The 26,198-nt window shown below is 44.8% G+C and overlaps 1 protein-coding gene across 1 annotated transcript in view; it reads left to right on the top strand.

Moving 5' to 3' along the window:
* The window catches only part of PTPRT (protein tyrosine phosphatase receptor type T), an 812,457-nt gene that overhangs the window by 750,396 nt on the left and 35,863 nt on the right, over nucleotides 1–26,198 (top strand). Inside the window, exons 20-22 of the mRNA XM_030915349.1 lie at nucleotides 12,763–12,839; nucleotides 21,713–21,749; nucleotides 23,150–23,247. Coding sequence (XP_030771209.1) covers nucleotides 12,763–12,839; nucleotides 21,713–21,749; nucleotides 23,150–23,247 — 212 coding nt within the window. The remainder of the gene's footprint in view (nucleotides 1–12,762; nucleotides 12,840–21,712; nucleotides 21,750–23,149; nucleotides 23,248–26,198) is intronic.

The following is a 26,198-nucleotide window of genomic DNA, read 5'->3' as shown; positions in this document are numbered from 1 at the left end:
CACTCCGCCACAGGGAGCTGCCTGCCCTGTCTGGTCCCCAGCATTCTCTGCTCCTGCACTGTGGATACTGTACCCTAAAATATATAGTCACTTATCTCCTTGTTAGGCTGTGAGTTCAGACAGTGTCCATACATTGTAAGTTATGTGATCTTAGTCTATCACTCTAACTTTTATTCTCTGTAAAACAGGTTTAAAAATGTCTTTCTCCTAGAGATGTGGCACAGATAAGGAAAAAATGACAGCCAGGTGTGGTGGCTCATGCCTGTAATCTCAGCACTTTGCGAGGCCGAGGCAAGCAGATCTCTTGAGCTCAGGAGTTCAAGACCAGCCTAAACCCCATCTCTACAAAAAGTACAAAACGTTAGCTGGGTGTGGGGGTGCACGCCTGTGGTCCTAGCTACTCAGAGGGCTGAGGTGGGGGGATTGCTTGAGTCCAGGAGGTGAAGGCTGCAGTGAGCCATGATTGCACCACTGCATTCCAGCCTGAGTGATAGAGTGAGACTCTGCCTCAAAAAAAAGGAAAAAAAAAAAGAAAGAGAGAAGGAAGGAAGAAAGGGGGGAAGGAGAGAAGGAGAAGGGGAAATGACTAGAGCACACTGAAGGGACCCTGAATCCTTGAGAGACAAGGATACTCAGGCTGGGCTACCTATCCAGGCCCAAGCCAAGGGGGGCCTGAGGTCAGAAGGCATGCTCTGTATCTCCCCTGGATTGCCACTGCAGCAGCCTAGCCCAGATCATCATCCGCTGTCACTTGGCGCTGCCCAATCTCCTTTCTGGTTACTCTACAGCTAATTTGGCCCCATCTTTTTGCCTGTCTGATCCCTGATAGAAGCCAGAAAAACTTCGTTGAAACATGAATTGGATGATGTCATTTTCCCACTAAAAACCCTTCAAATGATTTCCCTTCACTTTTCAGTTTTCCTTATGGAAAGGCCCTCAGCCATCTTTTCAGTCTTATTTCACAGGATACCCTCTCTATCACAGCCTCTCCCCTGAAGCCACACTGGCTTTCCTTCAGTTCCTTGAGCTCCCCATGCCCTTCTATGTCACAGGGCCCTTGCACATTCTGTTCTATTAAAGTTCCCTTCCTTCCTCTCTGTGACCTGCAAAGGTCCATGTATTCTTCAGATCTCAGCTCAGTCATCCCTTGCTTAGGGAATTCTTCTGATCCTTTGAATATGTTCAGAGCCCCACTATTCACTCCTAGAGCACAATATATGTCTTCTTAGCCCTCGTCATGACTGTGGCTTGACAGGCATTTGGAGGAATGTTGATGGCCATCTCCATTAATAGAATAGATGTTCCATGACAGTAGGACCACGACTCCCTTCCACTTTGGTTTCCCCAAACCTGGCCTATGGTTGGTGCCCAGTAAATAGGAACTGAGTGTGGGAGAGTCTCTGAAGGCCATGAGCAGTGGTCTCTTCTCTGCTTCCCAACTATGATAGAGAACACCCAGAAAGGAGGGGTGAAGAAAGCTGGGCCCAATGGCACTTGGAACAATGATATTCCAGTAAGGAAGAAGATATTGAGCCTGAATGAAGACAGTGGCAAGATGGGACACAAGACAGAGAAGGATGAAAACAATCTAACCCTTCTGCGAGCTGCTTCTGAGAAGGCAGGATCCAGGAAGTCAGGAAAAATGAAGGCAATGAGAACTCCAGCGCTGGGACTGCAGAAGATGCCATCAGTGTCCCACCTACTTCCCACGGCCTCACTGTGAGCAGCACGCAGCTGGTAGGGTGGGTGTGCAGGGCCAGGATGAGGGTGAAACATGCAGGGAGATGCCCATGCTCAGCCGTTGACCCTGCATGGGCACAATTCTGGGAGCGAGCTCCTCCTTAAAGCCTATGGCTGAGGCTCTGAGCTTGTTTCACCCTAGCCCTGCCCTGCCTGCAGCTCTTAGACTGAGGACTTTCTCCAAAGCTGGGAAAGGATCCCCTGCCCAGACACAGGCAGCCTGCAAATCCTGAAGGGTTAATAACCCCAGGAGAAGCCCTCCACCACGAAATACCCCAGCTTCTTCACCGTTCCCCTGAAGTTCCTTCCAGAGTTCCCATAGGGATGAGGATGAGCTACCTGCAATCCTAATGGGATTGAAAACTTACCCTTAATAAGCTACTTTCTCTTCCCTGTCATACATCGCCCCTTTCCTACTGGTATTCCTGTCTCCTCCTACATAAACTGCTTGGACTAAAATCTCTGTCTTAGATCTACTTCTGAGAAACCCAAATGGAGACAGAGAGAATTGAAGCACCTTGACGATACCACCGTGATGGGTTTAAATAAACCAGAATCTCCTTTCTAATGTAAGAGTCAATCATTCTGCAAGAGATCAGCGCCAGAGCAGGTCTGCATTCAGTGCTGAAAGGAGACAGTGCTGAGGTAACCAGTGAATTCAGAAAGCAGCGCAAGACATAAAGGGGAATCAAGAAAAAAAGAGAAATGGGAAAAAAAAAAAAAACCTGGAATTGAAATGGGATATGTAAAAAAGAAACAGCCCCGAGAAATGGAAACTGTTCCTGCCCTTGTATGTGTCCCTCCCAAAGGCAAAGCCTGCCGCAGCTTGATAAATAGAAATGTTCTTGGCGCAAGAAGAAAACTGGCTGTGATTAGCATCTTAAGGAACCCAGAGCACTGTGAGGCTGGAGTGGAGGACAAAGGCCCAGGCCAGGGAGAACAGAAAAGATTAAAGGGGACGAGTAGGAGGGAGGGCACTGCCTACAAATGAAACAGTGAGAGATCTTGACAAAATATCCCCTTTCTTCCAAGTGTTTCTATTTAGAATTTAGTAATAGAGACAGTGGGGTTTCTAGGGAGTGGACATGGAAAGGAAGTGAAAGGGAAGGAAGTGAATGGGTAAAATAAGAACAAAGAGTTCTTTGCTTCCAAGTAACTCTAGGACACAGACTGTTGGCAAGGGGAAATTCAGGAATCCCAAAGCATTCTCCATGTAAAGTTTTAGAGGTGCTTCCTAGACTGGCAGGAAGGAGCTGACACTGAGAAGCCGAAGTGATCACAGAGGTTGCAAATGTTACAAAATGAGGCCCCCTTCTGGGATCAGTTGTTTATAAAGGTATAATCTAGATGTAGAAAGACTACAAGGGATAGTGCAGTACCTTGGGGCTAAATTTCATCCTCAGACCACGAAGGATTCGGTAGGGAGGGGTTACCAGGACCCAAAGAGAGAGGACCTGACCAGAGGTGGGTGCGACCTTTGGTGGCAAGGCAGCCACCCATGGTGACCCCACCAAGGGGTGCTGGAGGAGTAAGTACCTCCATCACACTCTCCTCCCTCCGCCCAATCTTCTGCCTGTGCTTTCCATTGGCTGAACCCAACCAGAATCCAGAGAACAGGGGATCTGTTGACCTAATCCAGTGGTTCTGGTTCTCAAAGTGTAATGCCTAGAGCAGCAGCATCAGCGTGACCTGGGAACTCATTAGAGGTGCTAATTCTTGGGCTCCACCCCAGACTTACTGAATCATAAATTCTGAGGACAGAGTCTAGCAATCTGTATTTCTAAAAGCCCTCCAGGTGATGGTGATGCATGTGCAACTTTGAGAATGTCCAATCTTGGCCATAGCAATCAGCCACCTGGATTAGAGAGCCAGATGAAGTGGAGAGGGGGTTTGAGGGCACACAGGATATCAGCACATTTTCTGAGACTTCTCTTCCACCAATCTAGGAAAAGCCACGGGGCTCAGGTGTATTGGGGTCTTAGACATGAGGTCAGGTGGGCTCAGGTTTCCATCGCAGTTCTGTTGTTTACCTTCAGCACCATCACTTCACCTCTCTGACCTTCAGGTTCTCACCTGTCAGATGGCTCTAGGGGAGCTCTCAGGATGGAGAGGCCACATTAAGCTAAATGTTTATTAAATCTGAATGTTTATTAAATTAAGTCATAGACTTTTAAGTCTAGATGAGTTAGTGTAGCCTTTTTGAGTTCACAGGCAAGAAGACATGGCCCAGAGATGGAGTGCACCCTGCCCAAGGTCACACAGCAAGTCTGTAGAACAGCCATGACTGGAGCTGTGGTCTCTTGCCTGCCAGGGTGGCACATATTCCTTACCAAACAGTCCTCTTTGCATCAAGTCACATCCATTTTCTTGGGAGAGAATGTGTTGCTAAGGTCCATCCTCAGAGCAGATGAGCTCTTCAGAGAGGCCCATCTTTTCCAGAAGGAGGTGGGGCTATGGTGTGCAGAGAGGACCCCCACTCCTAGTGAGGAACTCAGGTTCAAAACAAAACTCAGAGGCCTTTTCTCATAGCAGGTTTCTCTGCTGATTCCTGGGGAGACAGAGCTGGGGGTGACAGAATGGGTGCCCTGTTCAATGCTCCTCTCAGCCTCCCTTCTGCTTTACTATCTCTGAGGGTGGCCCTTGCCTGGGTCCTACAGATGCCTTGTGGTGCAGAAATCATTGGTACCCTGCCATATCCCCAAACACTCACTATGTGCATGTGTGCTAGTGCTAATTCAAACTGCCAGCACCTTTCCTTCTTTTCCTAAGGAGTTTCTAGCCACTGGAGCCTTCTCTGCCTTCCTGCAGGGCAGGACCAAAGAGCCAGAATATTAAATGTCCCCAGAACCTGCCCTCAATGACTGATGGAAGTGGGTATATACATACCCTAGCTCCCTCACCGCTTAGGTGAAATGACTTAGAGGTGCACATTCTTCTATGATGTCTCCCAGAGCTCCTCAGCCAAATTAAGCCTCAACTGGCCACAGTGGCAACTTGCTGAATGACATGCCCCTATTAGATTTCTTCTCTGTATCACTTCCCACTCCCCTCCTGGTGTTTTCTGTGATCACCCCCCACACCAACTACTTGCATCCAAATACATATCTCATGTTCTTCTTCTGAGGAAATACAAATAAGAAACCTCCCTTCCTTCCTTCAGAAAGGCCCGTCATTGGGGCAGTGGGCAGTGCCTAGATGGCATCCTTAGGACACAGGTGGTCCTCTCCTGGTGCTTGCCCCTCTCAACTTCAGTCCCCTTCAGTCCCTCAAAGGTTGCATCTACTGGAGCAGCTCCTCCCAGGACCCCACAAAGGGGAGTTTTCCCATTTCAGCCAGCATGGATCTGGCAGGACAAGGAGGTACACAGAATGTCAGGCTGTCTCTGCGTCATGCCCAAGCCAGCCTCTCTTGATAATGGTAATTCAATCAAGATTGAATGTGCAGACCTTTAACTTCAATGAGGTACCCAGGCAGTCTCGGCAGAATTACCTGCCTCCTCCTTATCCACTCTTGCAAGATGATGGCATTAACATTTCCAATACTTGTAGGAAATGGTTTTTCAGCTCCACAATTCATTGTAATGAGTCAAATCTCTTTTCTCTGAAAAAAAAAAAAATGCACTGTTCTTTACCCTTTGTAGTGCCCAGAAGACAGGAAGAAAGAATATCAAGTATCTAAATAATATTCTCTCACCAGCCCCACCTCTTTGAAGTGATTCTCTCTTTAAGTGGATGTGGGTTGAGGTGACAGGTTTACTGGGCTATCTTTGAAGATGAAGGGAGGGAGAAGGAGTTGTGGTTTGTTCTGAGAGTTAGAACTGTATGAAGGAGGAAAGTGAACCCTCTATCTGGGGTGTCCATGAGACCTTAGTGGGATGAGGACCAATGTTGGAGTCCAAGAACTTGGAGGAGAGTGGGAGCTGGAGAGGTGTGGCATAGCAGGATATGGAGGTCATGGATCTCACGGTTCCAGGAGAGTAAGGACCCTACAACTCTGAAAGGAAGCCCTTATCCCTATACCTTCTCCTGAGTTATTAAACTTTTTGGAGCCTTGAGTTTCTCATTCATGAAACGGGATGATGATAATAGACCTCATAGGGTTACTGTGAGAATCAAATGGCATAGCATCCTATGGCATTTGGTAAGTGCCTGGAACATCTTACACTTTCCGCACAGGTAAATTTCTGTTCCCCACCACCTGGCACAAGGTGAGTCTCTACTCTTATGGCCCATTTCCAGTAAGATCTTCTGGTCTTTCCCAAGACAGATTGAAGTGAATAAACAGAGCATCTCTATGCTAAATCACTAAACATTGGTCTGTATACTCAAACCTGAAGGTGTATCAGAATCATCTGGAAGGCATATTAAAATGCACATTGCTGGGCCCCACCCCACAGTTCTGATTCAGTGAGTCTGGGCTGGGGCCCAAGAATTTCCATTTCAAACAAGTTCCCAGGTGCTGCTGATGCTATTGGCCCAGGTCTAGAATAAAAACAAAACTGAATTTATATATTTGTGTTAATTTCTTACAGCATACCAGGTGGGTTCATATTTTACATCTTTTAATCCTTGCAGCAAGCCTGCATAGATATATATGGTTTGGATGTTATAGCTGGGTAAATAAAGGCTCAGGGGAGGTGGTAACCTGCCCCAGGTGATATGGTTAGGGTGTGACAAGCCTCATGTCTGCCTTCAGACCCCACCCAATCCATAACCTTCCTTCTGCTAAAGGCAAGAATTGGCTGCCAGTTTTTAGGAAGGGATAGGCTGGGTCTACAGGTGTGGTGAGGGGTCAGCTATGAGGAGAGGAAGAATTTGAGCCCAGGATCCAGGCACAACTGCCAGCTTGGATGGAGGTGGTCTTTGAACATGCAAAGACCCTGTGGTCAGAGTGAACATAGTGCATTTGAGCAACTGAAAGAAGACCACAGTTATCAGAGCAGTATGTGAAGCTGGAGAGAGAAGTAGGTCCCAAACCAACAGATCATGCAAGACATTGCGGGGTGTGCTAGGCTTTGTCCTCTGTCAGTGGCGTTCTGTAGCTGACTCATACCAGCTTGCACGAGCAGATTGTTAAATTTTCAGGAATTTTGTGAGCTGGTTGATGCTATGTTGATAGCTTGAAATCGGTCATGGTGGGAGTATTTACACCACAGAAATCAGCAGATATTACTGATCGGGGCCTTTTTTCCCACAGGGAGCTGTTTGTTAAACATTTACCAACATACCACTGGTCTTTGACTTCAAGCAAGGAAAAGCAGATTGACTGCAGACTGAGTGATGATGTTCCCCTAGACTTGTGTTAAATGGAGCTCTTTGAATCTGTGTCTTGGCACCATGTCTCCCTTGTGCCTTCTGCCACCAGCTCCCTCCTTCCCATAGCCAGCTCTTGCCCATCTCTCACCTCAGCTGAGAGCCGGGGGGGCCAGGCACCTGCACCTTCCTCTTGCCTCATTGAGGAGATTGCTTCTCCTCTACATGACTCTTAACTCCTCTCCTTGTCTTGAATATCAAACAAGGAGTACCAAATTAGCTGTTTTTCAAGCTTGCAAAATGTAGATAGAGCATAATGAACATTCTGGGCTGCTTGTAAATTACCTCGTATAAACGCCTTCCCATCGCCTGCCGCCCCATCTTTCTCCATGTGCATGTGGGTAAACACGATTTTTTATCCTTCTAATTATATAAAGTTAGAAGAGGAAGGGGACACAGAATAATATTAGCATCTCCCAAAAGGAATAAATAAACCATGAGGACACTGCCACTCCTTGCGATGCCTTTCTGGTGGACCTGCAGCTGAATTCCACCCTTTAGTGAACACACACAGTAGTTCTTTGCCTCTGCAGATAGATGAATCTGTATTTGGTATAGAGGGCAAATGGAGAGCCCCAAGTTTCTAAGTATGTCTGCTATTAGCTCACTGCCTGCCTCATATTCAGCCCCCAAACCATCATTTATTAAGCACCTGCTGTGTACCAGGCATTGTCCTAGCATTTTTTCTTTAGAGCAGTTTTAGTTTTACAGAAAAGTTGAGCAGAAAGTACATCATTCCCATGTACTCCCTCCCACCCACTGTACTGTTTCCCCTATTATTAACATCTTGCATTATTGTGGTACATTCATTACAATTAATATTGATTTATTATTATTAGCTAAAGTCCACAGTTTATTCAGGTTTGCTTTTTATGTTGTACAGTTCTATAGGATTTGACAAATGTACAATGACATATATCCACTATTGCACTATTGTATAGAACAGTTTCACTGCCTTAAACATCCTCTGTGCTTCACCTATTCATCCTTCCCTCCTCCCAAGCGCCTGGAAACTACTGATCTTTTTCCTCTGTCTAGAGTTTTATCTTCTTCCAGAATATCATATAGTCAGAATCATACAGTATGGAGCCTGTTCAGATTGGCTTCTTTCACTTAGCAGTATGCATTTAAGTTTCCTCCATGTCTATTGTGGCTTGATAACTCATTTCTGCTTCTCACTGAACTGTGTGCCATTGCATGGATATATAATGAATGCTCCTTGACTTACAGTGAGGTGATATCCCCATAAACCCATAAGTTTAAAATATCATAAGTCAAAAATGCATTTAATATGCCTAACCTGCCAAACATCATAGCTTAGCCTAGCCTACATTAAACATGCTCAGAACACTTACATTAGCCTATAGTTGGGCAAAATCATCTAATACAAAGTGCATTTTATAATAAAGTATTGAATATGTCAGGGAGTTGATTGAACACTGTACCAAAAATTAAAAACAGAACAATTATATGTGTACTCAAATTATGGTTTCTACTGAATGCATGTTGCTTTGGAACTATCATAAAGTCAAAAAATCCTAAGTCTGATCATCCTAAGTGAGGGACCGTCTGCACCACAATTTGTTTATCCATTCACCTATTGAAGGACATATTGGTTGTCTCCAAGTTTTTGCAATTTTAAGCAAAGCTGCTATAAACATACATGTGCAGGTTTTCCTGTGGACATAAGTTTTCACCCCATTTGGGTGAATACCAAGAAGTGCAATTGCTGGATCCTAGTATGGTAAGAGTATGTTTAGTTTCGTAAGAAACTGTCAAACTGTCTTCCAAAGAGGCTGTACCATTTTGCATTCCTACCAGCAGTGAATGACAGGCCTTGCTGTGCCACATCCTCCCCAGCCTTTGGTGGTGTCAGTGTTTTGGATTTTGGCCATCCTAATATGTATGAAGTGGTATCCTGTTGTTTTAATTTGCAATTTCTTAATGACACATGATGTTAAACATCTTTTCTTAAGCTTATTTGCCATCTGTATATCTTCCTTGATTAGGCGTCTGTTCAGATCTTTCCCCCATTTTTTAAACAGATCATTTGTTTTCTCACTGAGTTTTAAGAGTTCCCTGTGTATTTTTGATACAAGTCCTTTCTGAGATATGTGTTTGGCAAATATTTCCTCCCAGTCTGTGGCTTGTCCTCTCATTTCTTCACGTCCTAGCACTTTTCACACCTATTTTTCTCATTTAATCCTCTCGTGCCATATAGTATTGGCTCCATGTTGTTAAAGAAACCAAAGCTAAGAGAGATCAATTGATTTGCTAGGTGATGGAGCTAACATTTGAAGCCAAATCTGATCACAGCTCCATATCTCACATCATATATTAAAAGTTTATCTCACTTGACATAAGTTAGCTGTGGAGGCATGAATTTTGGTAACATCATAATAAAGCACCTTTCCACTGTCCCAGAAAAGAAACACTGTATTAGGCTGCCCTGCAGAGTCCAGCATGATTCCTTGGGTCTCCGTGGCTTCACAGGGCATGGAGAGCCTTCTGAATGAAACACCTGCTGCTGCCTCCTCTGTCTCCCCTCCCATCGCTGTTCCCCTCACACTCTTGTTTTCCCAGGATAGGAGACCCTTGCAGCTCCCCAACTGTGCTTGCTTTTTTCAGGATATCTGCCTTCACTCTAGCAGTTCCCTCTGATGGAAAGACTTCCTCATTGTGCACTGGCCAAACCTTACTCATTTTTAATTCCTCATTCACATGTCACTACACAAAGCCCTCTATTCCCCATCTTCTAGATTTGGAAGTTTTGCTTCTGCATATAGTCTGTCTCCACTAAATTGACAAACTCCTTAAACATGAGTATCACATTTGACAGCACTTTCTTAATCCCTTCAACTAGCCAGGCACAGAGTAGGTATGCAGTAAACAAGTTCTTAATAAATGAAGGAGAGATGTTATCAAACACCATCATCTGGTGGCTAGAGATTGCTTTCATCCGTAAGAACACTTAACTAGAATAAGTAAGTTTGTTTCTTTTTGTTTTGTTTTTCATCATTTTTGCTTTCTGGTTTTTCAACTTCATTTTATATTTTAAAAATTCCCTTTCAACATTTTAAACCAGAATCTCTGTTTCCAGTGCTGTGGGCCCCAGGGAGGCATAACTCAACAAATAAAGGAGATTTCTGAATCAATAAGTCATAATGAGACCATTGAGTGAAAACACAATATGCATTTTCACTTTTTTAAGGCCCACAGCTTCTGGAACTGCTGGTAACAGAGGCTTGATGCCCTGGGCTGAGAGTCAGGTGCCAGGCTTTGTCTGAATTCCAGCCTGCTGGATGGGCTGTCCCCCAGGGAGTCCTCTTCGGGGCTAGAATCCTGCAGGAACTAGGGACCAACTGTTTGCACAGACTCCAGCTGTAGTGTCTGTGAGATGCCTGAGGCTCTGGGGCAGCAAGTTATGTGGACGGAGTAGGGTTTCAGGGTCAGAAAATCGTAATCGAGAAGTCCTCTCTGCCACTCACACGATGCATAACTTTGGAAATTTGCTTAATCTTTCTGAGTCTCAGTGCCTTCATCTGTGAAATGGGAAGGCTCATAATACCATATCATTCTGGTATCCTTATAATAACCTATACAGCTATTTTGAGGCATAAATGATTGAACGAGATAATGTATGTAAAGTTTCTGGTACCTACCATGAATTCAATAAAGGTTAACTTCGAACACCTCCCCCATGTCACACTCCACTCTCCCACCCACCCAAAGGGATTGCTTAGACCACCCACGTGCTCCCTCTAGTTGCTTCTACTGAAACTTTTCCCCTGATGAATAAGAAAAGTGGCATTTAGTATAACTCGCTGTCTAGCACAGTGCCTGCCTGCCACATGGCAGATACTCAATGAATGATTCTTAAATGAATGGATAGATATGGGGTGTATCTTATACCAGCCCTAGGCCCGTTTGTCCATAACAGGACCCATTCCTTACCTTCTCCCACTCTACTGTGTATTGCAGGTAACTGACCCCTGTAGGTTGCGTTTTTCAGGCTCTCCTGTCAGCTGTCTAGGTTTGGCCAATGACATGCACTGGGAGACTGAAGAGAAGAAGAAAGGGAGAAGCCAGGGTATTACAATTACAGTTGCCTTCCTTAGCAGTAAGGGAAGCACCTCCTCATCTCCAGCTCCTACGAGAATCCCATTGTGGCTTCAGGTTCCAGCAGGTGGCCCCAGCTCCTGAGCACTGTGCACTCCACCACCTCCCTCCATCCCTTCAGCCCAAGGGCAGGCAGTCTCGCATTGTTGCTCCTTATCTCTGAGTTTCTCCACTGTCTTCTATCTGGCTGCTTAACTCTTCTGTCACCCAGGCAACCACTTCTCTAGTTACTTCCCTCTGCTGGGTATATTTGAAGTGGTTTCTAACATTATGCTTACACCCCTTTGGAAGCAGGAGCGACTGAACTCAGAGTTAAGATAACTTCACTCCTCTGTGCTCTAGCATTCAGTGACCATGTGGCCAGTCAGGCTTTCTGGAGCCTCAGTTTCCTCATTTGTAACAAGGGCTAACAAAACCCGTCCTACTTCTCTCCTGCAGGGTCACTGTGAGAACCCAATGAGGTCATCCAATTATACCTCTTCCATGTATTACTGAGTACCTGCTGTATGTCAGGACCTTTTAAAGGTGCAGGGGATGGAGCAGGGAATAAAGCATAATGTCCCAGTTCTCCCAGGTCTTGGTTAGTTGCAAATAAATGTGCCTTGTAAACTGCAGAATGCTGTATCATTCTAAGAGGATAAGCTGACCTGACCTCCTTGACTCCCAGAAAACCCTTGGGGATGTCCAGAGTTCTCCAACCCACTTCTTAGGGACCCCATTCCTGCCCTAGAGGAAGGTGAATTAGGATGCAGTAGCTGCACAATGATAGGTGCACAGTGACCTGGGTAGCAAACCAAGGTCCCTCCTCCCAACCAGACCCAACCAGTGTTCCACTTGTGTGTGTCTTTTAGCGTGTCAGAGCTCACTTAATTAATTGTAAAGGATTATCCTGATTCTTCTGCTGTACTAGTTTTCTTTTAATGGTTTTCATTTGGTGTTATTTGAAGTAAGCATGCTATCAAATAAAGCCTGCAAATCTTGTTTATGTCTAGATTGTGTTTGAAAAGGTATCCTCTCTAACACGATTTTTAGTTATTGATGACCTCTTTTACAATGATTTAGTCAGCCTCACTTTAATGATAGTATTGATAACAATATATGGCTGACAATCTATCTACAACAATACTCCGAGGGGCAAATGAAAATGAAATTTGTGCATGTGTGGAAGATAGGTAAACTTGTTTGTTTTTAAACAACATGAAAATGGAGTGTATTAATCCAGATGCAACACTCTCCTAGCGTTTTTATATGGTCTCTCTTACATTGTCCTATGAAGCAGGTATTTCCATTCCCTGTTTTAATGATTAAATCACTAAGACTTAAAGAAACAGGTGACTAATCCAGTTAGGTAATGACAAAATCAGAAGGGAAGGTAGAAAAATGAGAAGTGCTTACCTCCCTGAGCCTCCACTTCCTCATCTATAAATGGGAACAGTAACTGAGGGTAGTGTTGAGAGTTAAATGAGAGAGTAGCACAATGCCTGATATGCCTTGCCATCATTAATAAACAGTAGCTCTAAAGGAGGACATAGCTGCCTCCTCACCTAGGGCCTCTTATCAACCATCCCCTTGATTTCTGCTCTCTCTGCAGACGACCATTCCCGGGTGAGACTGCTGGTGCTGGATGGAGACCCGCACTCTGACTACATCAATGCCAACTACATTGACGTGAGTGTCTTAATGGGGCTGGGTGCTGGAGCTGGCTTTTGCAGGCTCAAGATCTATGGTTTACCCCAAACTCTCCTCCAGAAGGTGGTCCTTCCAGAGCAGTCTGGATCCTCCCTGATACGTGGAACTAGTGTAACCCAAGTTGACTGTCCATCTTACGCTGTATCCTCTTTCAGGCTGGCTGTAGTAGCCTGCTGTATGGAGCCTCAAGACAACTACTGGTCTTACTCATTCACCCCATTTATTCATTTGTATATATGTCTGTTGATCCATTCGTTCATTCACATAAACGCACGACCATTTATGCCACAAAAATTTTAAAGTGCCTACTGTAAAATGTATATGAGATGCTATGGGAACCATAATGCAAAAAATACCATGGTCTCTACCCTTTAAAACCTTAGCAGGCAGATAACGCACACATCAATAATTCCAGGGCAAAGTAGAAAGTGGTAACTGTCATAAGTACGGATAACATGCTGCAGAGATTCAGAGGTAGGGAAAAATATCACTTCTCCCATCAGGAATGCAAAATATGATGTGAACCAAAGCTTCAAGCACAGGTATGATTTAAAATCAAAGAGAAGGAAGAGGGGCCTCTGGTTAGAGAGAATAGCACAAGCCAAGCAACTGGCAAGGAGATACATAGCAGCTCCATTTGAGGGGAGCAGAGAATATGTAACAGGAGCAGTGGAAAATACTGTTGGGCCTACATCAGTGACGATTAAATGCTCAGGCTTAGGAAGTGGGACTTTATCCCACAGACAAGAGGAAGCTATTAAACATTTTTTATCAAGGAGGTGACCAGCTCAGAACTGAGCTTTGGGATGATTTATCTGCTACGAAAGATAAGATAGATCAGAGGGAAGAAATTCTGGAATCAAGACAACTACAACCAATAAGGAAAGGGGCTGCTCCAATATTCCAGAGATGACTGAGGAAGGGACTAAACTCAAACAGGAGCCAAGAAGGGTATGGATGGAAGTGAGAGCATTTGCTAAGCAAGAACATGACTGCTGGGGTCAGAAGGACAACCCAATGTGACTGATTCAAGCCATGCTTCTCAGGACCTCAGCTTACAGCCCATGGGTCTTGAAGAATGGCACAGAGATTCACATTGGTCCCCAGACTCTCAAATGTATTTACAGATAGGCTATAAAGTGTGGTGGCGCAGTTTGTGAATTCCCCCTTAATCTAGACTAAGCCAGGTGAGTTATTAACTCAACAAATACTTATTGAGCCTTGTATTGGTCATTCGACTGTTTGCCCTCAGATCTATTTATTGTGCTTCCCTGTTCTGCCTTGCATTGCCAGTGTGTGTGTGTGTGTGTGTGTGTGTGTGTGTGTGTGTGTGTGTGTGTGTGTGTGTGAGAGAGAGAGAGAGAGAGAGACAGAGAGAGAGACAGACAGACAGAGACTGGAGGATGATGGAAAGGCAGTGTATTCTCCGTCTCACTGCCTTCCTTAGGCAGCTGCTCCAGCAGTGGCTGTATCCTGTCTATGGCTCCATCTTTCCTCAAGCAGGCCTACCATAGTCCAATCTCCTGCCAGTCAGCCCACTGGGGCTCTGGTTATTTCTGGACTCTGTATTCTGGTTATTTCTCCCTCTCCTGCTATCCCACAAGTTCTAAGGGTTGCTTGCAGCCTCCTGCAGTCCCTGATGTCTGGGTTGCCCCACTATTCTCTGTCTGGCATCTTGGCTCCTCCATCACTTGTGTAACCAGCTCCCCATGCTGAACTGCCTCTGTCTGAAACATCTAGAGTGATTTCTGTTTCCCTAACTACACCCTAATTAACAAAGGGCCTACTACATGGCCAAGAACTGGGGCTGGAACTTCAGTGGAGTTGAAGATAAACACTGTCTCTGCCCCCATGGCCCTCCCAGGAAAGTTCATAGGAGATGGCCAGTTCTCAATAGCTTTTATCCAGCCCAGAGCAGGGCACTCTGAGCATGCACCCATCATGCCAGCAGCCTTTCCCTCACACATCCAGTATTCAATTCACAAACACAGAGCATACACAGAGTGTATGGGAAATACTGACTTTTAAGACCAGGTCTCTGACCTAAAAGGGACTCAAATCTGGTGAGGGAGTCAGATAAGAAAATAGACTTTCACAGAGCAGGGGCTGTGGGACCACAAAAGAAAATCAGTGCTTCAAGTTGGTGGGAAAGGGAAGTAGCCAGTGAAGGCTCCCTGAAGGAGGTGATGTCTCAGTTCTGCCTTGAAAGATGACTTAGAGTCATCCAGGCAAGAAGGGTTTATAGTAACCTAAGAATTACTGATCACCTTTCATTGTACCAACATCATCTTAACTAGTATCACAACTTCACAAGGTAAGTACCATTACTACCCATTTCCAGATGAGTAAGCGAGTCTCTTCAAATTATATAACTTGCCCAGGATTATACTGCTAGGAGGTAGGGAAGGAGGGAGCAGAAATCTGAGTCAAGAGTACCTCTCCCACCATACCCTGCTGTCTTTAATAATCACAGTGAGCAACGACAACACCAGTTGGCTCTTAATGAGTCACTCTTGGGTCCTATGATGGGTGGCTTCAGTAAGTCAGCTTATCAAAACCTCTTCACAACCCTTCAAGGGAGGTGTTATCGTTCCCATTCTCCGGATGGAGAGGGCTGAAGGTTAGAGAAATTACAGATATGTCCCAGGCCATGCAGCTGATCAGGGGCAGAACCAGGATGGGAACTAGACCTGAATGGCTCCCAGTTTAGCACTCTTTCTCCTTCCCCTCCCCACCCACTACCAGACACCACCTTGTAGCCAACACACAGCAAGGACCGAGTCAGCATATATTGATGCAGGTTGAGTTGATTCCTCCATTTCTCCTCGACCTTGTCTATGGCTGCGTGGATGTGACCCTAAGGACCACAGCCCACACAGGGTCTGGCATGCCTGAGTTTCTGTATCTGGCATTCATCATTTGACTAGAATCCCCCAGCAAAAGTCATTTTCCTAGATAGGCACTCATTCCAAAGTTGAATGAGCATCTGACTACAGTCAGGGCCAAGATACACTTTGGTATTTTATAGGCAACAAATGAAACTGCTTTCAGTGTAAGTTAATCTCTACAACACTAGTGCTAATTATGCCTCTGATTCCTTTCCTGTTTTATCATTACAAGACATGTTTCAAGCCTTTAAAGACAGGAAACCAGAGCTCTAGGTTAAGAGCACTGTCCAAGGTCACACAACTGAACTTCAATTCTCTGCCCACTTAGGACACACCACGACTTCCTTCTTCTGTCTGTAAGAATAGGTTAGGCAGACAGGGCAAATGGCCTCTGTTCATGCTGTCTTATCATGGGATATTGAACTCTGGGCTGAATCTCAGTGGTTAGAATCCAGGGCTAATCAAGTCATGAATCTGGTCTTTGTCGAAGGCCTGGCTGTTGAATCCAGGCCTTTGTGATTACTAGCTTTATGATCTTGGGTAAATTACTTACTCATTCTGATATCTATAAAATGAGATAGTGGTGCCACCCCACAAGTGTGCAATAACTGATGTTAAGTATCTGTCATGATCCCAGAAGGAAACACAGGCTTCCTCAAAGTGGGTACCCAGGGAAAGTTTAATAAGGATGTGAACAGGATTAAGAGAAACCAGTAGGGTAGGGTGCAGTATCACTAGGCTAACAATAGTAGGGAGTCCTTACCAGCCCTAGACCCAGATAAGGGAAGACAGTAGCTGTGAGAGAGGGCTGCCCTTCAAGAACTGAAGCCCTTGATTGAGTGACAAGGTCAAGCAAGCCACAGTGACCTGGCAGGGAGGAACCTAGAACAACATATGCCCCAACCTCCTCCTGGTCTCTGAGCTCCTGCTTTTGTTCCCCATTGACTAAACCCAATTTGAAGCAGAAAGCATAGGAGCCCATGGTGCGATCCATACAGAGCAGACCATGGAAGGAAAAAGGGGAAATGGAGGGACAAAAGGAAGATAACCAACCACAAGCAATTCCTTGCACCGTTACTACTATAGAGTGAAGAGTGAGGAACTCCATTAATTGTGAACCAACTATATACTCCAGCAAAGATAAAATTCCTGGGGCCTCTATTTGGATTCCTGGCAAAACAGTACTCCAGACAGCTAACTCGGTCCTCACTCCATCACCCTGGTCTCCAACCCAGCCAGAATCCTTCCCGGCTCTCTAATGAGCTAACTGCCCACGCTAGAATCATTTCTCTACAATTGGATCTTGATGATTCATTAAAATAACTCCATTGGGATAATGAGCTGAATGGGGCCAGCCCTGTCTCTGCCTCTGGAGGCCGTGGTCTGTTACTGTCTGAACCATCCTGCTGGCAGGTTTGTTTGCACACCCGAAAATGTATTGGCCACTTAAATCTGTTATAAATTACCAGCCTGGAAATAAATATCGTATCTGGGTCCCCAGTAAGTAACAGATGCATGAGTGCAGAGAGAGATAAATGCGTTTTGGATGCAAACCTCTTTCCCATTGCTCACAGACAGATGGAGGCAGGCCCAGTGCTGGTTTGCAGTCGATCTGCGTGCTGTGTAGGTGGGACTTAAATGAACTCAAAGTTCTTTTAAGGTTAGGAAGTTTTCTGTACTCGCTCTTGGCGAATCCCCAGAGGAGCCCCAATTGAGCAGTACATTTCCTTTTATCTCCTTTGCTGAGGAGTCTCATGGTTAGAATGTTTTCTCTTTGGGGACTGCGTGGGTTTTTGGAAGCAAAGGAGGGTCTCTTTACTCAGATGCAGCGTGGGAACAGGCACACAGCATGCGTGTATTTAGTCAATATGAATTTTTCAAGGCCAATGGTCCAGGCTGACTTCTAGGTGCCGGGGACATGGCCATGAGCAAGGTAGATACAGCCCTGGCTTCGTGGAGCTCCCATTCAACTGGGGGAGCATGTAAATGAAGAAAGAATAGTGTGCTATTTGGTGATAAGTTCTCTAAAGAAAAGTAAGCCAGAGAAAGCAGAAAGAAGCTGATGGGGTGGTCAGAGATGAACTCTCCACAGACGTGATTGACAACTGAGCAGAAGCTTGGATGGAGTGAGAGAGCAAGCCACTCAGTTACCTGGGGGCAGACATAGCAGGCACGGGGAACAGCCAGTGCTAAGGCCTCTAGATGGACATGTGATCCCTATCTCTGAAGGACAGCAAGAACCAGTGGATGATGAAAGAATGGTAGAGAAACTGGAAACATCACAGAAAGGATGAAATGGAAATGACAAGAGGTGTCAAGATGTGCAAACCAGGCTTAAGGAGCCAATCAACCACCACTTCCTCTGAGGTGCCCTCCTTGGCTGTTCAATTCCCACGGGTGCTCCACAGAGTCCCCACATCTTCCCATTAGTAGCCTCTACCCCAGTCTGTTGATGTCTACAAGTTGCTCAAAAGCAAAGTCCACATTCATCGGGTCCACTTTTGTATTTCTAGTGCCTTGTACATAGTAGTAGGTGCTTAATTAATACCTGTTGATTGACAGTGAATGTGCAAACACATGAATTCACAAAATAGAGAATCCAAGCCAGCTAACTCCACAACTAAAATGTGAATCTCTTGCTCAGAATGTTATCTCACTGAATTTCAAGCACATTAGAATCTTCCAAATCACAGCTTCCTCCAGGGTCTCTTTTTCTTCCAGCCTGAGCATTAAGAGGATGCTCCAACTTCAGCTCAAAAACATTCATGCATGTATTTCACCAATCAGACTGCTGAAAACTGCACCCAGCTCTGGCTGGCATGTCCCATGGCCCAGGAGGAGAAAAGTACAAAAAAAATTTACTGCAGCACATGGAATTGTATTCACTGAGCATATACAAAGCCCTGCTGGGCCACTCAGAAGAAAGGAGTCAGCTCTGCATCCCAGAGGAGGGCATATTTCAAGAGCAGCTTGGTGAGGCTGAAGCACAGGGTGCATGCGGTTGTAGGAGTGGACAAAGAGGGACAACTGGAGGTGAGGCTGGAGATGAAAATGGAGACAGATGACTAGTCCCAAGCTAAGGCATTTGGGCATTACCATGCAGACAACAGGGAGCTACTGCAGGCTTATAAGCAGGGAAATAACACACTCAGTGTGCAAGAAGAAGCTCATGGGGTTAGGAAGCAGCAAGGCTACAGAGTGAAACTGCAGGCAGGGAGGCCAGCTAGAGGTTAGTGCTGTGGCCTCAGCCAGGGCGGATGAGGGCTGTGGGAATGAGTGATGGGGATGGCAGAAGAGGGTAGACTTGAGAAACTGCATCTTTCCAGGATCTAGGGGACCATTTTCTATTCCCAAAGCTACTCAAGAAAACCCTTGGGTTTACTTCTTTCTTTTAGCCTGAGCAGCCCTGTCCACTTGACTTGGAGGAAGGGATAGGTCCTCCTACCACTTGTGTCACAGGGAAGGGCTCAGTTATTACATTAACACAAAGAAGGTCTCATCATCCCAGTATCCCCTGAGAGGCCTGCATACACTTTTAGTCTTGATAGGCACTCACTAAATAAATGTTTGCCAAATAAACAATAAAATAACAATAGCAAAGACATTTATGTTAAATCTTAGAATAGTGGCTGGCACATAGTAACTGTTATATATCAACTCATTTAATCTGATCAACAACACTATGATGTAAATACCATTATCCCTATTAATTTTTTTAATTTTATAGATTTAGGGGGTACAAGTGCAGTTTTGTTACTATATATATTGCACAGTGGTGAAGTATAGGCTTTTAGTGTAACCATCACCTGAATAGTACACATTGCACCTATTAAATTTCTCATCCCTCTCACCACCCTCCTACCCTCCCACCCTTCTGAGCCACTAGTGTCTACTATTCCATACTCTACATCCATATGTACACATTATTTAGCTCCCACTGTAAGTGAGAACATGTGGTATTTGACTTTCTGTTTCTGAGAGTTTTTTTGCTTAAGATAATGGCCTCCAGGTCCATCCATGTAGCCATGTTACTGCAAAAGTCATGATTTCATTATTTTTTATGGCTTAGTACTATTCCATGGTGTGTGTGTATATATATGTGTGTATATACACACACACCATGGAATACTGTGTGTGTATATATATATCTCCATATATATATCTCCATACATATATATCTCCATGTGTATATATATCCATATATATATATCTTCATATACATCCATAATATACATATTGAATACTATATAATTTCTTTATTCAATCATCCATTGAGATGGACACGTAGGTTGATTTCATATCTTTGCTATTGTGAATTTTAAAACTGAGGCACAATGAGGCTAAGTAGCTTGCCCCAGACCACACACCCTAGAAGGGACAGAGCCAGTGTTCAAACCCAGGCAGCTGAGTTCCAGAGTCCATGGCACGCATAATCACCATGCTATGTTGCCTGCCTAGTTGGTTTGTCAACAGCTTGTTTATTGGGTATTTGCTCTGAGTCTCACATTGTGTTGAGCTCTGTGGGAAAAAATTTAAGCTTAGTAGGGAGTGTTCGTCCTTAAGAAACTGACAACCTAAGTACATAGGATTTCTCAAGCACAGACTTTAAGTGGGGCTGTTCATTAACTGGTTAATCCAACAGTTCTGGTCATGACATTGCCCCTGGATTGGTGCCGACCTCCAACTCTAGAGCAGGCCCAGCAATTGGAAGGTGCCTGCAAAATCATTATTGAGCAACTGAAACACAAAGGTGCAGAAATGTACAAGGGACTCAGAAACTTGTCTTTGAATCAGAAAGTGGGTCTAGAACTTTAGAGATGCCACATCTATGGCACCATAAACCATACAGATGGCAGTTCTATTTCCTGAAGAAAGTGGCCTCAAGGCAGTTCATCCACCTCAACAACACAAAAAGACTGGTCAGCAACATCTAAGACAAAGGCAGGTGTCCATCAAACGTGAGGACTTATTTTCTCTGGACATGGTTAACCATAAAAGCTAAGTGGATTTCAGGACTGTCAACAATCTCTCAATTGATAGGGTCCATAATTGGCATCTGTGTTCTTTAAAAAATTTATTCATCTATTCATTCATTCACTCATGTATTTATTTAACAAATACGAATTGCATTCAGTGTTCTGCACTAAATGCACGTCTGTCTCCAAAACTTAAATTCCACTCAGTATGACTGTAACTGGAAAAAGGACACTCCATGTATGCCATGCCCAGGCAAAAGAGGGGTCACCTTCAACCTCTTCTCCAATGATGAAGGTTATGGGGCAGCAGGGTACTCCCCAGCCAGAGTACAGCAAGGCCTACTGTAGTGCTCTGAAATGTACACAGAAATTAGAAACTGGTCTTTGAATTTGCAGGTATCTTTATGGGTCTCCCAAGTCACACCTTCATAAGGTCTTCTCCGTACCTGGGACTTCAATTCCAAGCCCAGGAATGTTGGCATAGAGAAGCAATGTGGGATACTTCTCAATTTCCTTTTTCTAATTGTTACAATGGAAGGAGTCAACAATTGAATTGTTTTTTTTTTTTTCCTTTTTCTTCTCTGGGTGTCCCATAGGGTCTTGTACAGTGTTCTTCATAAAATCATGGCTCAAGAAAGACTTTTTGGTGGTTGATGCTCCCCATAAACCTGAAAACTCCTTCTCTACCTCTTTTTGGGTGCATAAGGACAAGTGATGCCCATCAAATCTCTGCTCCCAGTGCCACTGGCTCCAAGGCAAGCCTATGTAGGCACCTCACAAGTAACTACAAGAATAGCCAGCATTTAGTGACTTACTACACGCTTTATGTGCAACATCTCATTTAACCTTTGCCACTTCTCTGAGAATAACTGATGCTGTTCTCATTTTGCCCATGAGAAAATAAAGACTCGGAGAGGATGTTTATTAATATTGTGCTGTCTTCAAGCTTTGACAACAGACTTTTCAGTGCTTTTCTCCTGTTATCTAGGGATACCATCGACCTCGGCACTACATCGCAACTCAAGGTAAGGGCCCTCCCTCCACCTAGTGCCTCAGAGAGGCTTCAGGGGTCCCAAGGGAAAGGGCTCTCTTAAATGCAAGGCTTTTGTCCTCTCCTCCTATATCTGATACTCCAACCCTCCTTTTTCACTAAACAGCCCTGGAGGAGAGGAATGAGTTTCCACCAGCAAAGAAGTCACGGAGGGGTAGGCTGAAGAATCTCCAGAGGTCCTTGAGATTGTTCATTTGTTTATTTGGGAAGGAAAATGGTGGCAAGTTTCACTATAGGAGAAAGGCCCATGAGTAACAGAGTAAGAAGCTGTCACTTGGAAATGGTCAGGAGGGAGAGGCCCAAGCTGATGGTGCCTTATCTCCATGATAGATGGCGTGCCCATAACAGACATGCAGCTGGCTGCCCTAGAAAGTAACTTGGCAGTACGTTTTCAGAAGGCTTAAAAGTGATCATACCTTTCAAACCCTTCTGGAAAAAAAAATCCTGCAGATAATTATATATATAGACAATGACGCATATAAGAACATTCTTCACGGTGTTATCTATAATAGGAATAAAAAAGTGAAAAATCTTAAATGCCCAACAATTGGTACATAGCTTACATAAAGTGTGTTACCACCATATTATAGAAAACCGTGCAGCTGTTAAAACTATTATGCTTGGTAAGAATTTTTAAGGGTATCAGAAAATACATATAATAGGTTTGATGCTTATTACAGTAAATATACACATATACATATAAATATAGAAAAATGGTATTCAAACTTTTATATCAAACACACGTATTACTTTTGTAATTTTAAAAATGACGAAGGCCCAGGACATTGAAAGAGTAATTTCCAAAGAAATTGCTTTGGACTGTCAGAGCCTATTTTCTGCTCCTTGTCTTTTTTTTTCTTCTTCTTCCTTTCTGTTCAGGCTCTAGAGGAATGCCTCCAGCATTTGTCAAGCTCAAAATCAGGCATCTCCTGTTTTTGTTCTCAGCATCTGGCACCCAGCAGCTCTCTCCACCCCCCACCCCAATTGCCTTCCTGTCTGTCATGGAGGTTCTGGAGCCCAATTTTTGAAAACTCCCTCAGGCCATAATACAGTCCAGATAAGGTGATACGTGGAGTTGGTAGGAAGGGTCTGAGCAGGAGGAGTACAGAAGAGAGAGGAGAGGCTGCCAACATTTCCAGTAGATGCTGCAGATTGTGAGAGCTTGGAATGAGGCTTTCCCCATCCATACCCTAATCTGTCCCCATCAGGCTCACATGTCTCAGGCCCATGTCTCAGATACTTGGTGTCTTAACAAGGATCACCGGCCTCACTTCTGCTCACCAGTATGGAGACTTGACCAACCAGAGGGACAAATCTTCTCAGCTGCTGCTTTGCACTTGCATTCTCTAACCTCACTGCCTTCTCTGTTGTCAGGTCCAATGCAGGAGACCGTAAAGGACTTTTGGAGAATGATCTGGCAGGAGAACTCTGCCAGCATCGTCATGGTCACAAACCTGGTGGAAGTGGGCAGGGTAAGCCTCTCCTGCACTCGCCTGGGCAGAGGATGCTGGAGATGCCCTCTCGAACATCTCTCTGTTCCACGCATTGTGCTAAGTGCCTCCTAGTCAATATTTCACCCTCACAGCAACCTACAAGGGAGATGTCATCACTCCTATTCCACATTCAAGCAATGTCCTTTCCCTTCAAATCCCCTTCATCCCTTTTTCCACCCTCACTCTCCGTTGATGATGTCATCTCATATATTTTGAGGAAATTAAAACCATCAGTCATGCACTCCCTCATCGTCACACCATAAAGCTACAATCCTACTTGTATCTACAACCATCCTCTTGTTCTTCTCCTCTGCTGTCAGGTTTGACTGTAAGAAATGGCTGTTTTTGTTGACTCAAATGGTCGAATGTCAACTGTTTCTTATAGCTCAGCCTAATACAACAGAAGCCATGTCTCTGCCCTTCCAAAGGCAAACCTCGTGCCTGGATCACAGATTCTACTCAATAATTTTTTTCATTTTTCCCTTTCTCGCTTGCAAAATAAGTCTCTTTCTCATTGCCAAATTGTTCCCCTTAGCATACAGTCATGCCCAGTACCTTCCATCTTAAAAAGAAAGGAAAAGGTAAATAAAAGTATCTTCTTGTTCCTGCTTTTCTGCCAAACTTTAAAGACTCACAGAGAGGCTCTGTTTCTTCACTCATGTTCTCTTCTACCCACCCCAGCGTAGCTCCTCCCTCCATCCCACCAATAGTGATATTGTCAATATCACTCGCATCCTTCATGTCGACAAATCCAGTCTCCACTTCTCTCTTCTCATCTTACTCAACCTCAGTGGCATCCAACCCTTTGCTACCTGCTCTTCTTCCCCTGACCTCAAGAAATCTTGATGTTCTTCAGGGCTCAGATCTTGGTCTCCTGCTCTGCTCCATCTCAACTCTCTCTGAGGTGGTCCTCAACTACTCCTGGGGCTTAGAAATGGGACTGCTATTCCCAGCTTGCTTTTGCCTACTTGGTTAACTCTGGCATGTGGGTGGGCTGCTGAGTTTAAAGGCAAGGTGTACAAACACTAGAATTAAAAGGGCTCTCTACACACCATGTGAACTAACTAAAATGTGGGCAGGTAAGTTTTTGCTTGGGTAAGAAACGGATAATTCATAAAGATGAATTCTGGTCTCTGTGATGATGGGAAGGAGAAAATCTGGGCTTTTGTAATCCAGTAAAGGGGTATGGACATCTCAGGGCCTAATGGGAATTTAGGACCAGGTGAGACTTTATCCATGAGTCCACCCTTATCTAGTCCATCACTCAATTTTACAGATGAGGAAAGAGACCTAAAGGGGTAGAGTACCTACCCTGATGTCACTCAGCCAAAACCTAGGCACAAAATTTGACAGTGGACTCTCATTCCAGTGCTCGTGGTCACTCTACTCAGACTGTTCCCCAGGGACTCAGGCCCAGGGTGCAGCTACTGTGGACATAAAGGCCAGCCCAGGATTCTGAGGCAAATTTCAGCCTGTTCTACAATATATCCCACATTGGAAACAGACTTCCTCGAAGGATAGACCATAAATCTAAATTGGATTTGGGGAGGAAAGCAATCTCTTAAACTCCTGCTAGTGTCAAACACTGTGCCAGGCCCTTCCTGTGCATTCCTGCAACTTAAAATAATCATAGGAGCCCATGTTCCTAGTTATTATTCAAGTGCCCTGGGTTTGCATCCTGGCTCCGTCCCTTACCAACAGTTGACCTTGGGCAATTTTCTTAGCTTTCCTATGCTTCCTCGTCTGCAAAATGGGGATAATAATACCTACTTCATAAAGTCGTGTTGGTAAGTCGTTAGAATAATACATGTAAAGTATTTGCGGAACACTTTGTGAGCCATGGTAGACACAGTACACAGTCAGTAAATGTTAGCTATCATTATTGATAGGAAGCTGAGGCTCAGAGAGGTTTCAGCACTTTCTGGGGCCACCCAGATACTGAGTGTTAGGACCAAGCAATGAATCCATTTGCCCCCATGCCCTGTTGCACTATACCAGTGTTTCCCTAAGTGGGTTCCATGGGATGCTAGTCTGCGGGATGCTTAGTGAGAAGAGGGTTCCATGGTTAAATACGTTTGGGAAATGCTGCGTCCTCTGTGCCCCTTTTGGAGAGTCGCAAAACACAAAACACATTAGCACTAGCATGCGAAAGAAGCTGAGTAGTCCTGTAGCAAAGCTACCTATTTAACTGTGTAATACAGCATTTCCCAAACTCATTTGACCACAAAACCTTTTTTTGTTTGTTTTTTGTTTCTTGTTTTTTACCTAACACCTATTAGCACCCAGCGGAACACACTGTGGGAAATGCCACTCTAGGCCGTGCAGCGTCCCCCGGAATGGTAATCATGCTTTTGTTCTTTTAAGGGGAAAACCATTATCTCTTTTTCATCCATGAGTGTGACTTAAACAGTCGACTGGGGAAAGGCTTGCTCGCGTCCAGGGTCAGAGAGGAGCTGCGCATCTTCCCTTGGAGTCCAGCACCTGCCATCCTTTCCCCACCCAAGAGCCTTTCTCCTTCCAGACTCCCACCTGCCACCTCTTAATGATGTCCACCTCCCAACCACTTCTGCTTCCACCTCCTGTTTCCCACCTTTTATTCTCATCTTTGCTCAGCTGATAATACTCAGCTGCTCCACCCTGACAGAGCAGAAAGGGGACTCAGTCAGTCCCCAAACTGGCCACATGGCCTTGGACAAGTCATCAAACCTCTGAACTTGAGTGTTATTTTCATCTGTGAAGTGGGGCTAGTAACACCCACCTATCTCACCTTGTTCTATTTGATGACGTAGTGTGATAATGCATTGGAAAATTACAAGGAGCTTTGCAAAAGAAGGTACTACAATTATTTCTAATGGCTCTAGTGCCTCTGGGAGGGAGCTTAGCCCTGTGCAGCTTGCTGATCCCTGGCCAGCTGTGAACCCTGTGGACTG

This window comes from Rhinopithecus roxellana, chromosome 13 (genome assembly GCF_007565055.1).
Source record: "Rhinopithecus roxellana isolate Shanxi Qingling chromosome 13, ASM756505v1, whole genome shotgun sequence".
NCBI lineage: Eukaryota > Metazoa > Chordata > Mammalia > Primates > Cercopithecidae > Rhinopithecus > Rhinopithecus roxellana.
The sequence above is the reverse complement of the archived record's forward strand: the minus strand, read 5'-3'. Positions and strand labels throughout refer to the sequence as shown.